The sequence below is a fragment of the Labeo rohita genome, chromosome 3 (assembly GCF_022985175.1).
Source record: "Labeo rohita strain BAU-BD-2019 chromosome 3, IGBB_LRoh.1.0, whole genome shotgun sequence".
NCBI lineage: Eukaryota > Metazoa > Chordata > Actinopteri > Cypriniformes > Cyprinidae > Labeo > Labeo rohita.
Window position 1 is genome coordinate 7,677,295 of NC_066871.1, and position 21,796 is coordinate 7,699,090.

The 21,796-nt window shown below is 36.0% G+C and overlaps 1 protein-coding gene across 2 annotated transcripts; it reads left to right on the plus strand.

Moving 5' to 3' along the window:
* The first annotated feature begins 1,520 nt into the window (after positions 1-1,520).
* icam3 (intercellular adhesion molecule 3) lies at positions 1,521-19,917 on the plus strand. Of its 2 annotated transcripts, none has more exons than XM_051105538.1 (5): positions 1,521-1,707; positions 6,993-7,262; positions 7,368-7,697; positions 7,936-8,172; positions 9,012-9,836. In XM_051105538.1, the coding sequence occupies exons 1-5, from the start codon at positions 1,626-1,628 to the stop codon at positions 9,113-9,115; spliced, it is 1,023 nt and encodes a 340-aa protein (XP_050961495.1). In that variant the 5' UTR covers positions 1,521-1,625; the 3' UTR covers positions 9,116-9,836. The 2 variants fall into 2 exon arrangements, with proteins under 2 accessions (XP_050961495.1, XP_050961494.1); XM_051105537.1 differs by lacking the exon at positions 9,012-9,836 and adding an exon at positions 17,276-19,917 and having other exon boundaries at positions 1,522-1,707.
* Positions 19,918-21,796: the final 1,879 nt, after the last annotated feature.

Sequence of the window (21,796 nt, forward strand, 5' to 3'; positions counted from 1 at the left end):
ATTTTATTTTCTCAAAAGATTTCTTTGTCAATGATTGGATTAAACTGTGAAATAAAATGAACTTCTCAGCTGCTGGAAACGTGTCATTGGTGTCTGAAAAGGTTTTCCCTAAACTTTGAAATGGTCAGAAATATTAATGTTGTTTCAACATTACCAAGGAACATCAGATGGCAATATTATTTTGGAATTGTTGACATTTCATTTGCATTTTTAATGTTTCAAGAAAAGTGGTTTAAACCAACATCAAATGAACATCACTGACATTACCATTGATTATTTTGGTTAATTTCAGTAGTGCTTCAACATCAGTGATGTGGAATAAATCATAGTGTAACGTTGATTCAACAGTTTTACCATTGATTATTTTTGTTAATTTCAATGTCAATTCAACAGCAGTGATGCAGAATCAATTATAGTGTAATATTCATTCAGTGGATTTTTTTGTTGTTGAAATCTCAATCTCAATCTTGAACCAACATTACTTCATGACATTGATTTAATGACATTTTCATTGATTTTCCATTGAAATCTTAATTTTTTTTTAAGATTAATTGCAGGTGCAAAAGTGATATGGAGCCAACATCACTTTGCAACATGAATTCAATGCATTTAGCATCGACGCATCAACATTGACTTAATATGTTTCAATGGTTGTTAGCTTGCTATCTGGGGATACATCTCAGATACTTTTCGTGCTTCCTGACTTCTTATCAGGATCAAGCCAACTTCCCCTCTTTCCAGATTCTTGTGGAACACAGTTTTAAGCAGTTTTCATCATGTACCCACAGAAATAAACAGGAACCTACAGAAACATCTTTGGCATTTGTGTGCCTTTATGAAATAATTTATTTATTAAAAAAAAAAACAAACCAAAAAAAAAACAAACAAACAAACAAACAAAAAAAAAAAACAGAACAAGCAGACAATAGATCAGAAAACACTGCAGCAACTGTGTGTCAGGACAACACTGATTTGAAGAACATTTCACATTCAGTGAAATCCATGTGCAAACATGTTATAGACATCTCAACATTTAATAAAACCCGAGTTAAAAAAGTTCTGTCAGGTCTACATTGTCATAAAGTGGATCCCTACACCTTGTTTACTTTATTGAAAGTCATTTTCTCTATGAACTTATGATAAAACTAATATCTGAATGTATGTCAGTGTGATTTTATTGTGTTCACTTGTTTAAGCCTCATTATAAAAGCATTATTTGGTCATTAAATTAGAAAATATTATCCTAATTTAACAGAGTTTTGAAACTGGTGTTAGATACAAATATATAAAACCACTGCAAGAGAAAACAAGCAAGCTATTTGTGACTTATTTGTTTACTCACAATGTGCTAAAATCTAGCTCTTGTACAAAATAAAACTGGGAACTCCTAGTAAATTCCAGTATGTCATAGATACGGGTCCCTGTGAATGTATAAGTGTAAGTGAAGTTGTAAGGAGAGCGTGTATGAAGGAGAGATAGAGCTAGATTTGGTATATGAGCTACTTCCCCAATAATACGGGAAACTCACTTTTAATCTCTCACTAGGTGAAGTGTAACGCAGATCTCCTGAGAGAGAAGGACATTTATTTCTAAAGCTTTGGATTAGAGTTGACCACTGTTTTACAATGCAGATGGGGTCGTTTTCTCTCACCACATCTATTTGGCAACTGTTTGGATTTTGTTTCCTGTACTTCTCACTAGTTGCAGGTAAGTGTTTTTAAAATATTTCTTACTTTCTAAGCTTGCATGTTTTGAATGGCACTACCCAAGTGTGGTACTGTAGACTGCCATATTATTTTAATACTATGTCAGATAAATGGTATCATCATGAAACAGTCTTTAACAGCTAACGTTAACAAAAGGTTTTGTCTCTGCCCGTCCAATAACTTGATACTTGAGTGTAGGGCTGCGTATCGGCAAGAATCTGGTGATATGATACGTGTCACAATACAAGGGTTGTGATACGATATGTTGGCGATACATTGCGATACTGCAAGCAAGGCGATATATTGGGATATTTCTTATATTAGGAAAACTGTCATTAAGAACACATCACCATATGCAAACTGTAAACATTTTTTTTTATTATTATTTAAACAGAACAAAGTGGGATCTGCGTTCAACTTTACTGAACCACTTTTTGTTCAGTACAGGGAAAGGAGAAAAAATAAAATAAAAAAATTAAATAAAATGCAGGATTCTTTAGTTAAATTAAGTATAAAATGTAAGCTGTTATATACAGACTATACCCAGATAGCAAGCTACCACTGAAACAATATTAAGTCATTGTTGATGTGTCAACGTTAACTGCATATCACTCTCACTTCATAATATTCTTGCTTACGTTCGTGCGTTCATATCTCTTACACACACACACAAACACACACACACAAAAATCTGTCAAATGTTGTTGGAATTGTATTAACAAAATTCATAATAAATATTAACAAGCACGCAAAACAAAGGAATGGAGAAATAAGATAAATGCAACACTGATGCACCCAGAGAAGTGATGCATGTCAGGTGGTTCAGCAAACAAGACTTCTGTATAGGATGCACCTGTGTTTACTTTTTAATAAGAGAGCAAAAATTAAACTACTGAGAAGTGCTCATGCAGAACCATAATGGGTGTTAACCAGTCAGTACATATTTGCAAACTACAATAGTTGTTTTTCAACCATTTTTAAATAGACTTATGAAAATCATGAAGGCTCACCCCAAAACCAAGCCCCAGTGAATTCAAGCAAATTGGCTAAAACAATTGTAAATGCCCGTCATAGTCTAACATGCCCCACAGAATGAGAAACACCTACTAGTGTTTTGCAGAGATACATGCCTGCATCATCTTGTGGTCTTTGCACATGTGTGCTGTCGACTCTCATAAAAATTTCAGTGCTGATCCAACATGCTTTAAACATTCAAATGTCACTCTCAACCAAAAATGATGGTTTGGATCAAAACTCAACGTTGTATCAATGTCACCATGCTATCTGGGAAAACTTTGTTTTCATTAGGGAAAAGTCAGTCAGATGAATGCTTGGAATGTGGAACCTTGAGGTTATATTAGGAACAACAGGAGAAGAGGTTAAAGACACTTTCTCTCCCTTATTTCTCTTTCTCTCTCTATTAATTATCACCACATGCAAAGTAATATAACTGAATCATAGTCCACACTACATACTCCGGTACAGTAGGTGGTGGTATGCACCTGATGAAGTCATGGTTGTAATCCACCATAAAACTAAAAGAAGAAGAAGAAAGCTTGTGTAGTGTGTAACCTTTGGTTATGGGGTGTGATTACTGAACTTACTTTACTAACTAAGCAACCAATCTTGTCGAACAACCAGTTCACATCTTTCTTGTAAGCACCATATAGAATGTGAAGCTACGTCATGGCGTGTTGCATGTTGGGGCACCGCCGCCATTTTGGGAGGATCCCCTTCTGCTACATACGCTTAAATTAATACGGACACCTGCTTATCTTTCGTTTTGTTTTTGCCTTTTAGATAAATTTTCACGTTCTTCTTTGTATCTTTTGCAGGGAAGAGAAGCTATTTTATCGCATGATAATTAGATTTTTTTACTCAAGTTTTGTAGAATTTGGTTTACAATGTTGATCTGATTAACATTACACTCTAAAAAGTGCTGGGTTAAAAAATAACCCAACCTTAACCCAGCCGCTGGGTAACTATGGGACAGAACACGCGTTGGGTTGTTTTGACCCAAGTGCTGGGTTTAACCATTTGACCCAGAATGCTGGGTTGTTTATTTGACCCAACCAGTGGGTAAGGTTAACTGTGTTGCTGGGTTAAACATAACCTAATCATTGGGTTATTTGTTGTCTTATTGCCTTGCTACCTTTATGTTTACCAATAATAATAAATAATCACAGAAGAATGTAAAATTATTATTGGTTTTCTGCAATACAGTTAGAAAAACACAAACAAAATGCAACTGTAAACATCAATTTAATGAGTTTTATTTCTTTTTAAAACAATTTTCAAATGGGTGCAGCTGTAAAACATTTTATCCAACCATTACAGACACATAAAACAACAATTTTAGTAGATCAGTTACTTTAAAACACAAAACTGTGTAAACTAGGCACTTTAGATTCCGATTCTTTGTCAACATTGCAGCAGCAGAACACTCAAAAATGAATTATTACTATATGAGAATCATTTCAAACATTGTGTTATTAAAACTAAGCCAAACAAAGTGTCCACCAGACAATACATATGACAATTTAAAACATGTTACAAGTGGCCATAAAAAACAGCTGGCCTTAAAAAAAAAAAAAAAAATCACACATGAAGACTTATGTCCATCAATATAATATACTGAAAGCTGGAGAAATTTCCAGGCAAAAAGTCAGTGGCTTCAGTGGCACGGCCCGTAACAATGGCGAAGGTCTGGGATGTCGTTGTCTCATCCCCAAGGCACAAATCCACCATGCTGGTCTGCACCTGTTAATTATACAACACTTAGTCTTGAAGACACAGACATTTAGGCCTTAAAATATACTCATTTTAGAAGAAAATTTCAAACTGCACATTTTTAGTCTTTTACATCTGAACACTTCATACAGTGGTGGCCAAAAAAGCCAAAATAAAAATCTGCTTATACCCTGCACTACACCACTGCTTATACACCACGAGAGTTACAGTAAGGTGCATAGCGGAGCTAATGCAGCTACCGGAGGAAAAAAAGAGCGCGAAAACACACACATAAAAATGACGGATCTATCGTTGGATTCGGCACGTCGCAGACATTGACTTGAAAAAATATGCCCTTAAAAGATCAATTTTAGTACGAAATGACATAATTCTGACAAAAACATTACAAAGTCATACGGTATTCAGACAGTAACTGAACTCACCCCGTATTTTAACCTATGCCTGTTTTCATGAAGCGTTAAAAATGGACATGTGTACTGTATATGAATAAAACTTTGCACGTGCACACACACAACTTTTATTTAACGATAAAGCGATCGTTGAGGCAAAAAAAGTACCTCACTATAGGCTGCTATTAACGTTCATTAATCATTCACAGAATAAACGCTAACTCCGCACAGCGACATACCAAATATTGCATTAAACAGTGAAATCACTGTGCTTTAAACCACAACTTATTAAAAAATAAAGGTAAATAATCATATAATCATGTTAACTTACCGTGTAATCCTGCTTGCTGCGAATTTCATGACCGCCTGACGAGGAGACGAGTGAAGAATCCAGAAAGTTCGATGAAGTGGAAAAATAAACAAACCGGTTGGGTTAAAATAACCCAACCCGCGTGTTCAGTGGTGAAAGTCTATTTGACCCAGCATGATCAACCCAACTGTGTGTTTACAGTACCTCAAACAACCCAGAATTTTGACCCAGCACAATTAACCCAGCAGTGTGTTTACAGAAATAACCCAGCACTTTTTAGAGTGTAACGTAAAAACAGTGTTGTCCACTGGACACTCGCTGTTGCTTCAGCTGTCATATGTATCCAAATAAAAGTCTGTGTTCAACCATTTCTTTGTTGGAAACGTTTCATTCTCGGAGTATAATTTATTGTCATTGCAAATATAAATTTTTCCATGGTCTACAGGACCCACAGGACCAGAGAAACTGTGGGTCACATTCACTGGACAGACACAAACTGTACACACTATATTTTTTATATTTATTTCAACAAATGACAACCAAAATAAAACCCTGGGAGCTTGTAAATAGTTTTGTATTATTTTAAATGCTGTCTTGATGTACTGAGATAGTGATGCTAAAAGACATGCAGATGAGGCCAGAATATTAACGTGACATGTTTAATTACACGTGAAACGTTTTCCTCCCTTTAGAAAACCACTCAAAGGAAAACGCTTAACATGGCTTATACATTAGGACAGACAGTTATATTTAAAGTTCATCATTTGGGCTCATCTGTTTTTTTTCTGCACATAGTATGCATTGTAAATGCAAACTCTATCACCATTCTGTCCAACAAACAAATCAGACAGGATCGATTCACTTTGGTGGGCTCAAACTTAAAAAAATTGTATGTATTGACGTCATTCTGCATTTGAAATAAAATAAATTCTGATGTTCATTCATGTTTTTTTCGTGCTTTACGTAAATAAGAAAAGTTCATGTGTCGATTGCTCTAAAAGGCAATACAGTGATCTGTCACAACACATTAAAAAAGCCACAAAACTGTATTTATAGTTTGAATTTCTCAAAAAATGACAACATTTGAAAGCTGACACTTTGTTTCATACCAGAAGTAACCTGCTTGTCTTGTCTGTCGGCGTGTTGTCAGTTTCCTCTTTGTTCCGTGATGTATTTTTCACTGCGTGAGAACATGATGTGTAGTGTGAGAGCGGCAACGTTTGCATTGTTTGTATAATTGTATGTCTTCTTTGATCTTAATCTTGTGAGATGCTTTGAGATGTTACTTTTAAAGGTGCTATAGAAAATTTATTATGAATGAGACTATAGTTGGATTAAATTATGGTCAGAATTTTAAAATTAATTTCAATTAATGGCTCTTTTAATAAAGCACATTGTGATTTTGTATAGCTTGTCAAATCAGTTGTGACCCTGGACCACAAAACCAGTCATAAGGGTGAGTTTTCTGAAATTGAGATTTAAACATCATCTGAAGGGTGAATAAATAAGCTTTCCATTAATGTATGGTTTGTTAGGATAAGGCAGTATTTGGCCGAGATACAACTATTTGAAAATCTTACGGAGCAAAAAAATCTAAAGAAAAGAAAAATCGATCATTTTGACCCACAAAATGTATTGTTGGCTATTGCTACAAATATACCCGTGCTACTTAAGACTGGTTTTGTGGTCCAGGGTCACAACTGAAAATATGTTCAAATGTTTAGGGGGAAAAAATCCTGGCCATTTTTGTTCAGTTGTTGTCGGTGTAAGTGAATATATTTTCAAAATAAAATAAAATATTGTAAATCTTAGTCTACTCTTCAATGTGTTTAACAGGTACACAAGCTGAATGTCCTGTTCAGCTCAGCCAGAAGAGTGTTGTTGTGGAGTACGGTGGTTCTGTTGCAGTTAACTGTAGCGCTTCTGTCCCGCATTATGGGATGGGATGGGAAGCCAGTGAGGGAGGAGTGGAAAAGACCAGAGACAGTGTGGTCACATGGAGAGTGTCAGATCTGAGAGAATGGGACATAAAACCATTCTGCTACATAAACTATGACATAACCCATGATACACTGTGTGAAGAAGAGCTCCCAGTAACTGTTTACAGTCAGTTTCTCTGTTATTGATATTTTTTGTTTTCATTCTCAGAAATATCTGTTAAACGTACATTCATCACTGCAGATTTCAGAGTGTGTAAATCTTCCTCCACAGAGACTCCAGACAGTGTGTCCATCAGCATTGTGAATCACACTCGACCAATGATGGAGGGAGAGCAGTATGAGCTCCAGTGTGATGTTCAAGATGTGGCTCCTGTTCAGAATCTCACTGTGAAATGGTACAAAGGACAAACTCTGTTGAGTCAAACCAATTTCACTGATACCAGCAGGACTCCAGTGAATGAAGTCGCCAAACTCCTGATCCGTCCAAACAGAACTGATGATGGAGCTCAATTCTGGTGTGAAGCAAAGCTGGATCTGGGAGCAGAAGGACCTCAACCTCCTCCAAAAAAAACATCAGAACCTCTCAGCATTACTGTACACTGTACGTAAGATCTATCAGCTTCTATGATTAATAGTTTTAAGACCATTAAACATTTATCATGTCCAAGTCAAGCAGACCTGATGCAGCATGTGAGATTTTCGAGTCAAATATCTTAATTTGAGTAGTTTGATTGAAATCTACAAGATTAAAATGAACATGGATTTGCAAAAGAAATTTAAGATGCAGTACACAGATGCAAAAAGCTCTTAACCTGTCTGTTTTTGGCTTCTTCCTGTAGTTAAACCGATCATCAGTGAGACCAAACTACCCTCCATAGTGACTGTATTTCGAGGCTATCCAGTGGTGCTTGTTTGTGAAGCCGAAGGAAACCCAAAACCAAAAATCAGCTGGAGCCTCAGTGAAAATGTAGATGGTGACAAACTTACTGTATCAGAGTCAACACCTGAGAATGTGCACTGCAATGCAAGCAATTCTGTTGGCACGACCACCAGACAAGTAAAAGTGTTCATACAAGGTAACTATGCTTTTGTGTGTCATTTTCCATTGACGTCCAACAGCTGTTTCAATTTGCTTTAGTAATACTGACAGGAATACTACAGAGAGGAATTGTGGCTGTTTCAGAATTGTATTAGTCTTATATTAAGCAAAATGCATATTTTGGTTATATTAAATATCCAAATGATCATGTTGTCAGGGTAGATTTTATGTTAGATCATTTGAAGTTCCTCTGTTAAAAATCACACATGCATGTGATTGATTCCTTTTGTCTTTTGACTTTTTGTCTTTGACTAATGCAAATTTCACTTGTAGTGCTCTGCTTGCAGTGTTAATCCCACTGTGGTCACGCTAGACCGCTGTAGATTAGCTGCCTCATATTTAATATGTTGAAGGCATGATGCAGGATAGAGATCTATCCCAACATTTGCTTACTTGGATTTCATTCACCAAACTGCTGATTTACTAATGCATGTAAAGACTTTTAGCACAGCCAGAACAGTCCAAGGAGCTCTGTCAGAGCAATATCTCTGCTTTGGTTATCCATTTACTGAACCGCACTGTCCACAGTCAGATCAGTTGGATCAGATTGTAATGAGAAAACAATGTTGTTTCGCTTCACTCACAGATCAAACACTAACGCTGTTGACTGAGGATGTTGATCAACTAAAAATAGTTGAGTAGCATCCTTTTTAGGCTTCTATATTGTATGTTTCAGACACACTGATCATTCTATATATATATATATATATATATATATATATACACTGCTCAAAAAAATAAAGGGAACACTAAAATAACACATCATAGATCTGAATGAATGAAATATTCTTATTAAATACTTTGTTCCTTACATAGTTGAATGTGCGGACAACAAAATCACACAAAAATTATCAATGAAAATCAAATTTATTAACCCAAGGAGGTCTGGATTTGAAGTGGAAAAACACACTACAGGCTGATCCAACTTTGATGTAATGTCCTTAAAACAAGTCAAAATGAGGCTCAGTAGAGTGTGTGGCCTCCACGTGCCTGTATGACCTCCCTACAACGCCTGGGCCTGCTCCTGATGGGGTGGCGGATGGTCTCCTGAAGGATCTCCTCCCAGACCTGGACTAAAGCATCCGCCAACTCCTGGACAGTCTGTGGTGCAATATGGCGTTGGTGGATGGAGCGAGACATGATTTCCCAGATGTGCTCAATTGGATTCAAGTCCTGGGAAACGGGCGGGCCAGTCCATAGCATCAATGCCTCGTCTTGCAGGAACTGCTGACACACTCCAGCCACATGAGGTCTAGCATTGTCTTGCATTAGGAGGAACCCAGGGCCAACCGCACCGGCATATGGTCTCACAAGGGGTCTAAGGATTTCATCTCGGTACCTAATGGCAGTTAGGCTACCTCTGGCGAGCACATGGCCCTCCAAAGAAATGCCACCCCACACCATTACTGACCCACTGCCAAACCGGTCATGCTGGAGTATGTTGCAGGCATCAGAATGTTCTCCATGGCGTCTCCAGACTCTGTCATATGTGCTCAGTGTAAACCTGCTTTCATCTGTGAAAAGCACAGGGCGCCAGTGGCGAATTTGCCAATCTTGGGAGAAGGGTCTGGCTGCAGACATCTGCACCTGCACTCTCAGACAACCGCACTTCCGGAAGTGACGTCACTTGCAGTCGATTTTATTTTTACTTTTAGTTATTTTTTTTTTTTTTTAATTGAATCTCTCGACATTTTACAACAGTAGCCAAGTGGTGAAGACAAGAAAAAAGAAACTAAATTACAATGTCACTCGCAATCGCCACCTGCACTCTCTGCTACCTGCACATCACTTGCAATCCACACAAATGGTGCATGTTGCCAATGGAGACAAGACGCTGTGGTCGTTAAACGATCAAAACTAATTTAATAGCATAACGTACAGGCTCCTAACGTCATCTGTAGAAGATAAAAACAAGACCCGCAAATCCGTGGCCACGGAACAGCAGAATATGAACGCAATGTCAAAGTCTCTCGTTAAGCTTTTTCCTCCCGGTGAAAACCATTAACACGTGATGTGTCTTAATGTATTAAGATACATTAAATGCCATTAAACGATCAAATTTGTAATATAGTTTATTAATTTAATGTACAAGCATATGGCCATGAATGTAAATTTTCACTTTTATACTTGCCCAGCAAACGCATAATGTGGCAAAACGGACTAAGATGATAAAGACTAAATTCAATATAAACCTTATACTGTTGTCAAACGATATACCAGCAGATATGAACACGCCATAAGAAAGGCATTATGTGATATTAAAAGGGCCAACTCTGTATAGGCAAACAGACGTGAACGCAATGCGTTAATAGACGTTTTCCTCCCATAGAAAATCAATATAAACAAAAGACAACGATATAAAACAGCCGTAGAGATTATTCTTTATGGGAAAACGCGAATGTACGCGGCGTTGCGTTTATTCTGGGCTCAACCTGCTTGTGTGTAGTTGTTTTAATAATGAATAGGAGCATATTGAGTTTAGTCTTTATCATCTTAATCCGTTATACGTTTTGCGAAGGAAAACACTATATAGCCTACATATACATTATATCAATAAACTGTATATCGAATTTGATCTTTTAATTGCATCTTAATACATTAAGCCATATTAAGTGTTAATCTACGGGAGGAAAACGATTAACGAGAGACTTCATAATCTCTCGTTCATATTCTGCTTCATATTCATATTCGTTCATATTCTGCTGTTCTGTGGCCACGGATTTGCGGATCTTGTTTTTATCTTCTACAGATGACTTGCAGGACCCTGTATGTTATGCTATTAAATTAGTTTTAATCGTTTAACGACCACAGCGTCTTGTCTCCATTGGCAACATGCACTATTTGTGTGGATTGCAAGTGACGTCACAGGTAGCTGAGAGTGCAGGTGGCGATTGCGAGTGACATTGTAATTTAGTTTCTTTTTTCTTGTCTTCACCACCTGGCTACTGTTGTAAAATGTTGAGAGATTCAATTAAAAAAAAATAAATAAATAACTAAAATAAAGTAAAAAATAAAATCGACTGCAAGTGACGTCAATTCCGGAAGTGCAGGTGTCTGAGAGTGCAGGGCCGTTTCTCACTACCAAGTACGCAAAGTTCGGACTTGGTAGTTTGACTTGGGAGTACGAACTCCCGAGGACGGGACGACGCAAGTCGTGTAATTCTGCAAATGGAACAGCAGTGTACTTGATAACGTCTGTCAGCTCGCCTTTTCTACTCCGGTTATCTTCACTGTATGCATTTACAATAAGGCGAAATATGATATCAACCACCTTTTCATTTAACCATATTAATAGCTGCAAAAATGTAGTTCATGGAATGTACAACATTACAGTGAAACGAAATATTATATCAAACAGCATTGCTTCTTTTCTGTTTCATCTAAACATATTAATAGCGACAAAAATGTTGTTTACGCAATGCGTACACGCATTACAATAAAACGAAGTGATATCAAACACCACTGCCTCTTTGTTTTCTTCAAAATATACACCACAACCCTCTTTTCGTACTCATTAAAAAAAATAAAACATATTAATATGTGATTTAGACAATATGTGCACTGTGTATAATACATCTTTACTTTAAGGTATATATAACAAAATGAAACATGACAAGCACAACTCTGCCTTTTTTGTTAAATGCCAGTTTTAATGAACAATATTAGCCATTATAAAAGTATAGGTATAACGTATAAAAGACGTATGTAATCGGAAATGAAGACAAAAACAAACAATTCAGTCAAATGCATGCTAAAAAGTCAGCGTTGAATTACGATTGATAAATAATTTATGAAGCATAACTTTGTCCTCAAGCAAAACGACATGCCCTGGAATATATAATAGATTCACAAGACCAAAAATTAACTGTTAGATTTACCCAAAACTAATTATACCTCTTGATTAACCACTACAGAGACGTGAGGACCAGCGGCAAACGTCAGAAGGACTAGCCGTGGTGAGGCTCTCTCTGCGGGATACATGAGCACTGAGCACCGGGTGTTCGCCTGGAACTCACATCTCCGAAATCGGCAAAACAAATTTTCAAAAAGGCGCGGTCTTTGTAAATAAACCGCATATTTGAGTTTTAAACAACGACATTCTCGCCTGAAATACTCTTAAAACTTCATTTCATGACACAATAACAGTAATATTTTGAAAATTATACGGGTTTTCGGCTCCGCCATTAACGCTCGCTGATTGGTGCGAAATGCATTCTGGGATACATGGCTGCCTCAAGTCAAGTATACCAGGCTGCAGCCTGCAGAACGGGGCGGGGCTGCACGTGGGGGCAGGGCTACACGCATCGCCCCGCCCACAAATGCTTTCATTGGCTAATGACATGTAATGGCGTAGTCAACTCCGTAAACAGGAAATGCGGTTACGAGCATAGTTCAAGCTACGATTCATTCGTGATATTAAATATCTGTTACATATAAAATATTAAACAATATATTATAAATTCGTTAATTATCTACATGTGATATTAATAAATGGTCCAGTTGGCTAATGACATGTAATGACGTAGACACCTATGATATATATATATATATATATATATATATATATATATATATATATAAATATATATATATCATTCGTGATATTAACTTACATACAAAAATAAACAATATATTATGAATTCGTTAATTATCTACACGTTATATTAATCTATACCAAACATAATACATTATGTTTGGGCAAAATTTCATTATTATTTCTAAGCAAGCATCCACTTCCTGCTTTCGACCTGTCATATCTTTGTGCATTAAGAACTGTATATCGCAACGATTAATGTTTATTTGCAAATTTAAATTATTTATGGGTTTTTATTTTTATTTACGCATTTACTTGTATTTAATGTATTTTTTTGTCACCAACTCAACACTTAAAGTTTCTTTGAAAATGTTGTCCTAGAATTATGAATTGATAAAGTGCCATTTTTATAAGAACTACATGACAGCTATTGCTTTGTTCTGATAACAAAACCTTTCACAATAAATTGTGTGTACATGTAGAGATAAAATATAGAGATTACCTCATGTTAAAGAAAGTTGGAAGTCCAAAAGCGTTGGACTAAACAATATATGAAGAGGAATAAACTCAAAGAACATGAAGATAATGCAGTTTGAGTATTTCATTTTATCGGTCATACAAAACAGCAGTTTAACATAACTGTTTTATTAGCAGAGGCCCACCTGTTGTGTCTTCCGTTGTTACCACATACATTTAACATGTAATAATACACACACACGAGGGCAGTCTTATTTTAACTACTTCACATCTCCTTATACAATCGCTCATTAGTGACATAATGAACGCAATGTTGTAATCAAACATTACAACTAATCAAATAAGACAAAACTCGTAGCTCAACTACTCACCAACGCAGCGACAAACGAGTGGAAATAAAATCCTGCTGACCAATGATATAATTTGTGGGCGGGGCGACACATGTAGCCCTGCCCCACATGCAGCTCCACCCCGTTCTGCAGGCTGCAGCCAGGACCTTCTCCCTCAAGTTCGCACAAGTCTACTCTTGATGCATCCTTGATAAAAGGGGCGGAGCAAGAACACATCCGGGGATTTGAACTGTACTTGGCTAGATGTGAACTTTAAATTGGAACAGTACTTGGGTGACGACTGATGACGTTTCACAAGTCCGCAAGAACACAAGTACAGACAAGAACGCATATTGAGAAACGGCTCAGGTGTCTGAGAGTGCAGGTGCAGATGTCTGCAGCCAGACCCTATTGAATCTTGGTGTTCTCTGGCAAATGCCAAACGTCCTGCACGGTGTTGGGCTGTAAGCACAACCCCCACCTGTGGACGTCGGGCCCTCATACCACCCTCATGGAGTCTGTTTCTGACCGTTTGAGCAGACACATGCACATTTGTGGCCTGCTGGAGGTCATTTTGCAGGGCTCTGGCAGTGCTCCTCCTGTTCCTCCTTGCACAAAGGCATAGGAAAGCATAGGAACTGAAAAGTGGTCTGTGGTCACCACCTGCAGAACCACTCCTTTATTGGGGGTGTCTTGCTAATTGCTTATAATTTCCACCTGTTGTCTATTCCAATTGCACAACAGCATGTGAAATTGATTGTCAATCAGTGTTGCTTCCTAAGTGGGCAGTTTGATTTCACAGAAGTGTGATTGACTTGTAATTACATTGTGTTGTTTAAGTGTTCCCTTTATTTTTTTGAGCAGTATATATATATATATATATATATATATATACTTTGTGATTAGTTGTTGTAAACAGAATATAATTTTTGTGTAGATATAATCTTTATTATATGGAATTCACACAGTTGTCTCTTGTTTGGAACACAAGTGTTACTGTAACTGCAGTAGCTGTAGATTAGCTAAGAAACACTGGGGGAATGAAACCAGACCCGTTACTTTACTAGTCCTGCACGCAGAACCTGATTTTACCAAGTACGACATGTTCCTGGATCAACATCTTTGTTGACCCTGGAACAACATTGTGATTAACCAATCAGATTTCAAAAATCACTTTATAGTTTTTGTGAAGTTTAGGCTTACAATCAGTATTTGGTGGTTGCACATCAGTGTCATTCATCTATCATTTCCTCTGATTTTAGGGATTACTCATGGGTAAGGTTAGGTTTAGGTGTAGGGATGTGGTCAAGATAAAATTTTTGGATTAAAATGTTGTTCCAGGGTCAACAAAATATGTTGACCCAGGAACACATCTAACTCAGCAAAATCAGGACGTACAGTACTGCACCCCTGAAGTTTTTGTTGCTTGCAATGATTTAAGATAGGCCTCTTTGTTTTAAATGGCTCTAAACCTGGCTGATGTATTCCACAATGACCAAAATAAGTTTTCAGAAGCTTGCATGTGTATCGCATTATTCAAAGCATGAAACTGGCTGCCAGTTTGTAAGCCATAAAATAAAACCCGGGTATTAAGACTTTGTACACTGTAAAAAACAATTTGTTGAGTCAACTTAAAATAATTTGTAACCTGGCTGCCTTAAAATTTTCAGTCAACTCAAAAAAAGTTTAATCAACTTGAAATGTTAAAAAAACAGTATATGCTGGTAGGCATGTTTTGATGCTGGGATGCATATCAGCATATGCTGTTTTTTTTCACCAGGGTGTTGTGGGACATAGTTGTGATTTTGTGGGACAATGCGGGACACGTGAGAGATTGATACTTTTTCAACTGTTAAACTATGTAAATACTGATTACATCCATCGTCATATGCGCTGATCTGTTTCTGAGCGAGCACAATCAAACGAGAGAAAGCGCGTCTTTTTTATGAGAGTGAAGAGAATCCACCTGCGAGAGAAGAGATTTGTGCTTGCTCATTTTGATGCATTACAATAATGCGCTGCAGAAATTTGTCATTAAAATAACGCCACAGACACCGCCTCAAACGAACTATTAAAATAAGAGGAAAGTTCTCTGTTGTTCATTCTTACACAGAAAGTCATTAAGATGTTTAAAAAAATTGGCTGGTTGCATGGTTTTAAAATGGTAACAAACATGTGGACCACTCCTGTGTGGAATAAAATAGTTCAGTTTTCAGTGCATGTGGATGTACTTCATTTCAAACATGTTGTTTGTTACTCAGACATAGTTACAACTTTAAGTTGTGTCTACTTGTGGTTCTATAGCTTAATTATTTGTAAAGCACACGCTACTGAAAAACACTACTGAATGCCCTATTGTGCTCGACCCGTGGAGTGTTGCTGGTACAACAGATATGTTTCTGTTAACTGAGCAATTCAGTCACAAGGACGCTCATGAGTGCGCTGGTTGGACACTCTCAGAATCTCATGTATTTATTCCTTTGTGCATACTGTATAGTAGGGAGTATGTAGTAGTGTAGTCTAGTTTTTTTGTACTGTGATTGGTAACACTTTACAATATGTGTGCACAAATATGCATTAATTTATACTTAACTAATGCAGAGATAATTGTGAGATTAAGTAATCAATATATTGTTATTAGTTAAATGTGTCATAATGTATTAATTCCCCAATTACCTATTTTATTAACTAATAGTGTAAATTCGTGTAAATTCGTGTGTTAATTACCACAATAGGTTGAAGCCATGCATTTCATTTTCCAGTTTTCCACTTTCATTAATCATTAATATAATCATGAGTTAGTTATGTGCCTCAACAAGTCATAACATAATGATATCTTTGCAAATCATTAGGTAATGATTAATTAAAGCAGACAACTGGAAGTTGAAATGCATGGCTTCAACCCATGAAAATGCATGGCTCCAACTCATTGAGGCACATGACTAACTAACTAATTCTATATCCATAACACAATGACATATTACTTAACAATTAGTTAATAGTTCTGTGCCTCAGCAAGTAAAGTCATAACATAATGATACATTTGCAAATCATTAGCTAATGAGTATTTAAAGCAGACAACTGGAAGTTGAAGTATATAGCTTTGGACCACTGTGGCAATTAACATATGAATTTACATCATTAGTTATTAGGGAATCAATACATTATGACACATTTAACTAACAACAATTTATTGATTACTTAATCTATGAATCATATAGAATGTTCATTAGTTGCTGATGTAGTAATCATTAATAAATGGTTTAGTTCTTCATGAATTATACATTAACTCGTGATTATCTGTGCATTAATTAAACATGAATTAATGCATATTTGTGCACACGTATTGTAAAGTGTTACCCTGTGATTTCACTCCCAGTCTCATACTTACCGTTCCAGATCGATGCATACAGTATGCATCTACATGTAACTGAGAGCATTTTGAAAGACTGTTTATGTGATATCAACATGTCAGTTTATTATAGGCAACACACGCCTTTAACAGCATTGGATGGTAGGACATTTATATAACGAGTGTTGTATTTTTACAATTCTGAAGAAGAAATATTTTCACCAAACACTTACCTAAAAATAAAATGTCTGACGTTCAGATGTTCAGACTTGTCCAAATATCCTTTTTTTTGGTTTCTGACATTGTTAAATGATGAAGCATTGTTTGTTTTTTCTGCTATTTTAGCACTTTTCTGATCTTTTGGTGTGTTTTATTTCTCTCGACACAGAGGATTACCTGCCCTTAATAGCAGGACTCATTGCAGTCGCCGTGGCGTTCATCTCAGTCATCTTCATCTTCATCTACTCTATCTACTACAAAACAGCCAAGATGGGACGTTATAGCCTGAAGGATGCCAAGCCTAGTGTGCAAAATGGAAACATATAGCACAGAATGGCAAACACACAACAGTTTCACAACAGTTTTCCAGGCATCCCTCCTCCACCCCTGCTTCTCCTGGGATGCGGTGGAGTTCTCTGGAAGTTCGGTGCCCTCCCTTCAGACGCCATGTCAAATAGGCATACTGTTTGCTTAATCTGATTAGCAGTGGTGGGCTTAAGTACAATTTTCAAGTATCTGTACTTTACTGGAGTAGTTTTATTTTAAGTAACTTTCACTTTTACTTCACTACATTCCAGATCGTAAGATCGTACTTTTTACTTCACTTCATACATATCGTTACTCCTTTGCTACGTTCTCTGAGACGCAGAAGCGGTATCTGATTCATAAACAAATTGATTCTTTTCAATGAACCTGTTAAATTGATTCGCCAATCGCACCAAACGATTCATTCACTAATTGGAATGATCCGATTGCTGTTCTCGAGTCGACAACTCAATGATTCAAATGATCCGTTTAGAGCGAGTCTCCAGTCAACTGAATTCACAAGTAAGAATCGGGAGATCTTGTGCGCGCATGCGCGCGACTGTTGCTACGAAAAGTAAGTTACTAATGTCGAATTTTAGGATTAGTTATTGTAACTGAAAATCATATTTAGGTCAAAGCTGTCCGCTGTTTGTGAATTACATCTGCTGAAAAGGGTGATCTGTTTCTGGAATGATTGAATTCAGACACATCAACATCAGCGTCTCTGTTTTAGGTCAAAAACGATAAATGTAAATAACAGATTAAATAAAATAACTCATGCACGTTCATATTCCCCGCTGCTGTAACGTTAGCAGTTTATTAAAATCTGTTTTTATATTGTTTAGCAACAGTATAAATTTTTCTTTTGGGTCAACTAGAATAGACAGATATGATGTTTATTCATAACCATACTGAAAATAAGTAAATATTGTTAGCTGATGCTAACTGTCTAGCTAACAAGCTAGCTGGTGCTAAGTTGAGGTAATTTTTAGATATAAAGTCCAAATATTTTTATTTAACATCCTAGATAGATTACATCCGAGGGAAAAAGAAAGGATGTGATGTTCAGAACATGGTAACTACAGTAATTATTGAAGTGGGAAGTGATGCCCTGGGGGCATTTGGCCAGGGGTGTTTTTACACAGACAATGTTTGAAAGGAAAAAATCATTATTAAAATATAATTATATTTTCCTTAAAATGTTCTTGCTAACTTCAGGTCTTCTCCTGTCATATATAACTGTGACGTTATGCAAAACAACAAGCTTTAAAACACTTTTTTCTTATTGGTGAAAATTAAATGTTCAAATCTGTTTTCTCTCAGGTACATCGCAGTGTAAGCTTCACACTGAATATTACTACATCACTCTCATCAACATAGTCCATATCAACAACAAAAATGTATTTTTACTCCATATAGTGGTTATTTTGAGAAAATCCCAGGTATTTTGAGCAGTAGGATTATAAAAATATGTGCTAATATAAAATTCAATTAAGTAGCCTATATACAATTGCTAAATAAATCTATCAGTACTTGTTTACTTAAGTACATAAAAAAATCTGGTATTTTTGTACTTTCACTCGAGTAAAATTGAAAGAGGAGCACTTTTACTTTTACTGGAGTAATATTTTATTATATGTATCTGTACTTTTACTCAAGTACTCAACTTGTGTACTTCGTCCACCACTGCTGATTATATCTAAGTGCGATTTATGAAAGACACCATAGTTAAGTGTTAGTTCATTAAATTAATTGTGTTTAAAGTTTCAATTCCTTTGGTGAAATCCGCACTTTAGAGGTTGTAAATATAGCACACGGTGACTGTGAAGAAGTGAAAGCTTGGGTATGTGGTCTCTCATGCTGAACCTGTTGGAAAATATTTGTATGAGTTTATAAAAATTCTCTCAGGCCTCATAGTTAATGAAAAAAAATGATGTTTAACATAAAGTAGGTGTGCCAGTTTTATGGCTCAAGCTGTATAATTATGTTAAAAGCATATAGTTTAACCAAAAATGAGAATTCTGTCATCATTTAGTCACCCTCATGTTGTTCAGAAAGCTGCAATCTATTGTTGCTTTTTTCATTCTATAGCTCATAGAGGCACAGTGTATGTAAAGCTTAAAAAAATCATCATAAAGTCAGCCCACACAACTATGCATGTTTTGTCTATATTCAGTTTGATACCTGTGGTCACTATCAAGTGCTGTTGTATGGAAAAGCATTTCGTAAAGATTCTTTTTCACATTTTTTTCAGTTCAGACATGAGGATGAATAAATGACAGAATTTCCATGTTTGTTTGAACTATCCTTTAAATCATGTCACTGAATCTCTATGCATTTAATCTCTATATGAATGTAATCTCACCTGTATTCGAGTGAGTTTTACATTTTATGTCCTTATAATTACATGACATTGGAATATGATGATTTGAATTTGTAAATGAATTTGTTAAGAACATTTGTTTAAAAAAATATATATAATAAAAGGGAATATTCTTTTCACAGAATCATTTTCAATCTTTTGCTAAACAAACAAATAACATCTTATGAGCAGTCGTTTGCATTTTATCAAGTCAGTCGGTTGTAACAATTAAACAAATAATAATGAACAACTACATTATTGTAATTTACCTCAGGTGCTTTTCAATTTGCTGTTTTCTGATTGTTTGTTGCTTGAAAATTATTTTCATTTCGCAAAACATATGGCAAACATTTTGAAAAAAAAACCATTATGGCCAGCAGTGGTGGGGAAACTTACTTTTAAAAGTAATGCATTACAATATTGTAATACACCCTAAAAAAGTAACGAATTAAAGTGAAGTGATGTGTTATGTTACTTTTGCATTCGTTTTTAAATCTGGGCAGGGCTGGCTCGTAACGTAACATAAAAAAACGTAATGTAAAAGCCCTTTCACACCAAAGGTGAAATGAATAACCCTTAGGCTTATTTTAATTAAATTATTTTAATTAAAGAATTCAACATATTTAATTATTGCAGGCGGGAAAACAAAGTAACTGGCGTAACTTATTTGAAAAAAGCAACTTAGTTTAACTTTAAGTAAATTAAAAACTAATGTGTTACTTTAATAGTTAATTGGAAAAAGTAATCTGATTATGTAACTTGCATTACTTGTAATTTGTTACTTCTAACACTGAATGCCAATGTTTACCATATTATTCTAAGATTATTCTAAGATAAGATCGGATAGTTCCAGTCCTTGATTCTGATTGGTTGAGCCACATTCAAAGCTGTTGTAAATTACTCTACAGACATACACATTTGTTTATGTTTGTGTGTTGTAGACAAACACAACCCTTCTGAGGAACTATATTGTTTGTCGGAAAAATATTCACTTTATTTGCTCTGTTTTATTTTGTGAAATCTTACTATGTATATGGAATAACCGTTTTATAAAAGCAACAAGCCCTGCGAAGCTGTTGTTTACAGTGAATTTATAACAGCTAAAGGGGCGTTGTTAGGCACGATGCGAAGCTGTTATAAATTAACTGTAAATTCACTGGGGTTTATTGCTTTAGCTTATAAACCTTATTACCAGACGCTTCGTTGCACAACAGCAGCAGGGTTGCCAACTCTCACGCATTTGGCAACCCTGCTTGCAAAGTTTCAGCTTTCAAGTTTTGTAAGTTTTAATACCAAATTCAAACGACAAATACCGTTTTGGGGCACGTAATGTGGTGTAAATCGTAAAATGTAGCGCTTCTATTAACGTCAGAGCCATTGAAAAACAGAGCTGAGACTAGCTTTGATCTCGCCGGCGTCACCGCCACGCGGTCACGTGATTCACAAAGCGCTCAAAACAAACCAGTGTTGACTGTATATTTGAATGTGTTTTAAGTAGGACAGAGACGACAGCTTCACTATACAGGCATTTGCAGCAGTTTTTGGTAAACATTACAGCATATTATGCATTGAGTTTTACGTCAATGACATTTACAGTATAATTTTATTCTGGAGAGTGATGGAGAGGCAACCCTTACGAAAATTAAATATGGTTTTACTACAAATAAAACCAAAAAACCATGGTTACTATAGTTAAACCATGGTAACCACAAATGAACCATGGTCTTGCTTCACTAACCATAGTTTAACCATGGTATTTGTAGAAAAACTATGGTTAAACAAATGGTAATCAATGCGCCAAAAAACATGGTTACTACATTTTGGTTAATTTTGGTCAGGGTTAATATGGTTTTCTTGTATTTAACCCTCAGGTATTGCTTATGATGTGACCATACAGCTTAACCATTTTTCAGTTAAATAGATGTTCTATAATTTAGTTCAGTAATATTCATTTAATATTTTAAGGAGATAATTTAGTACTAAATACTATTTGTCCAATAATTACGGTCCATTAATGACTTT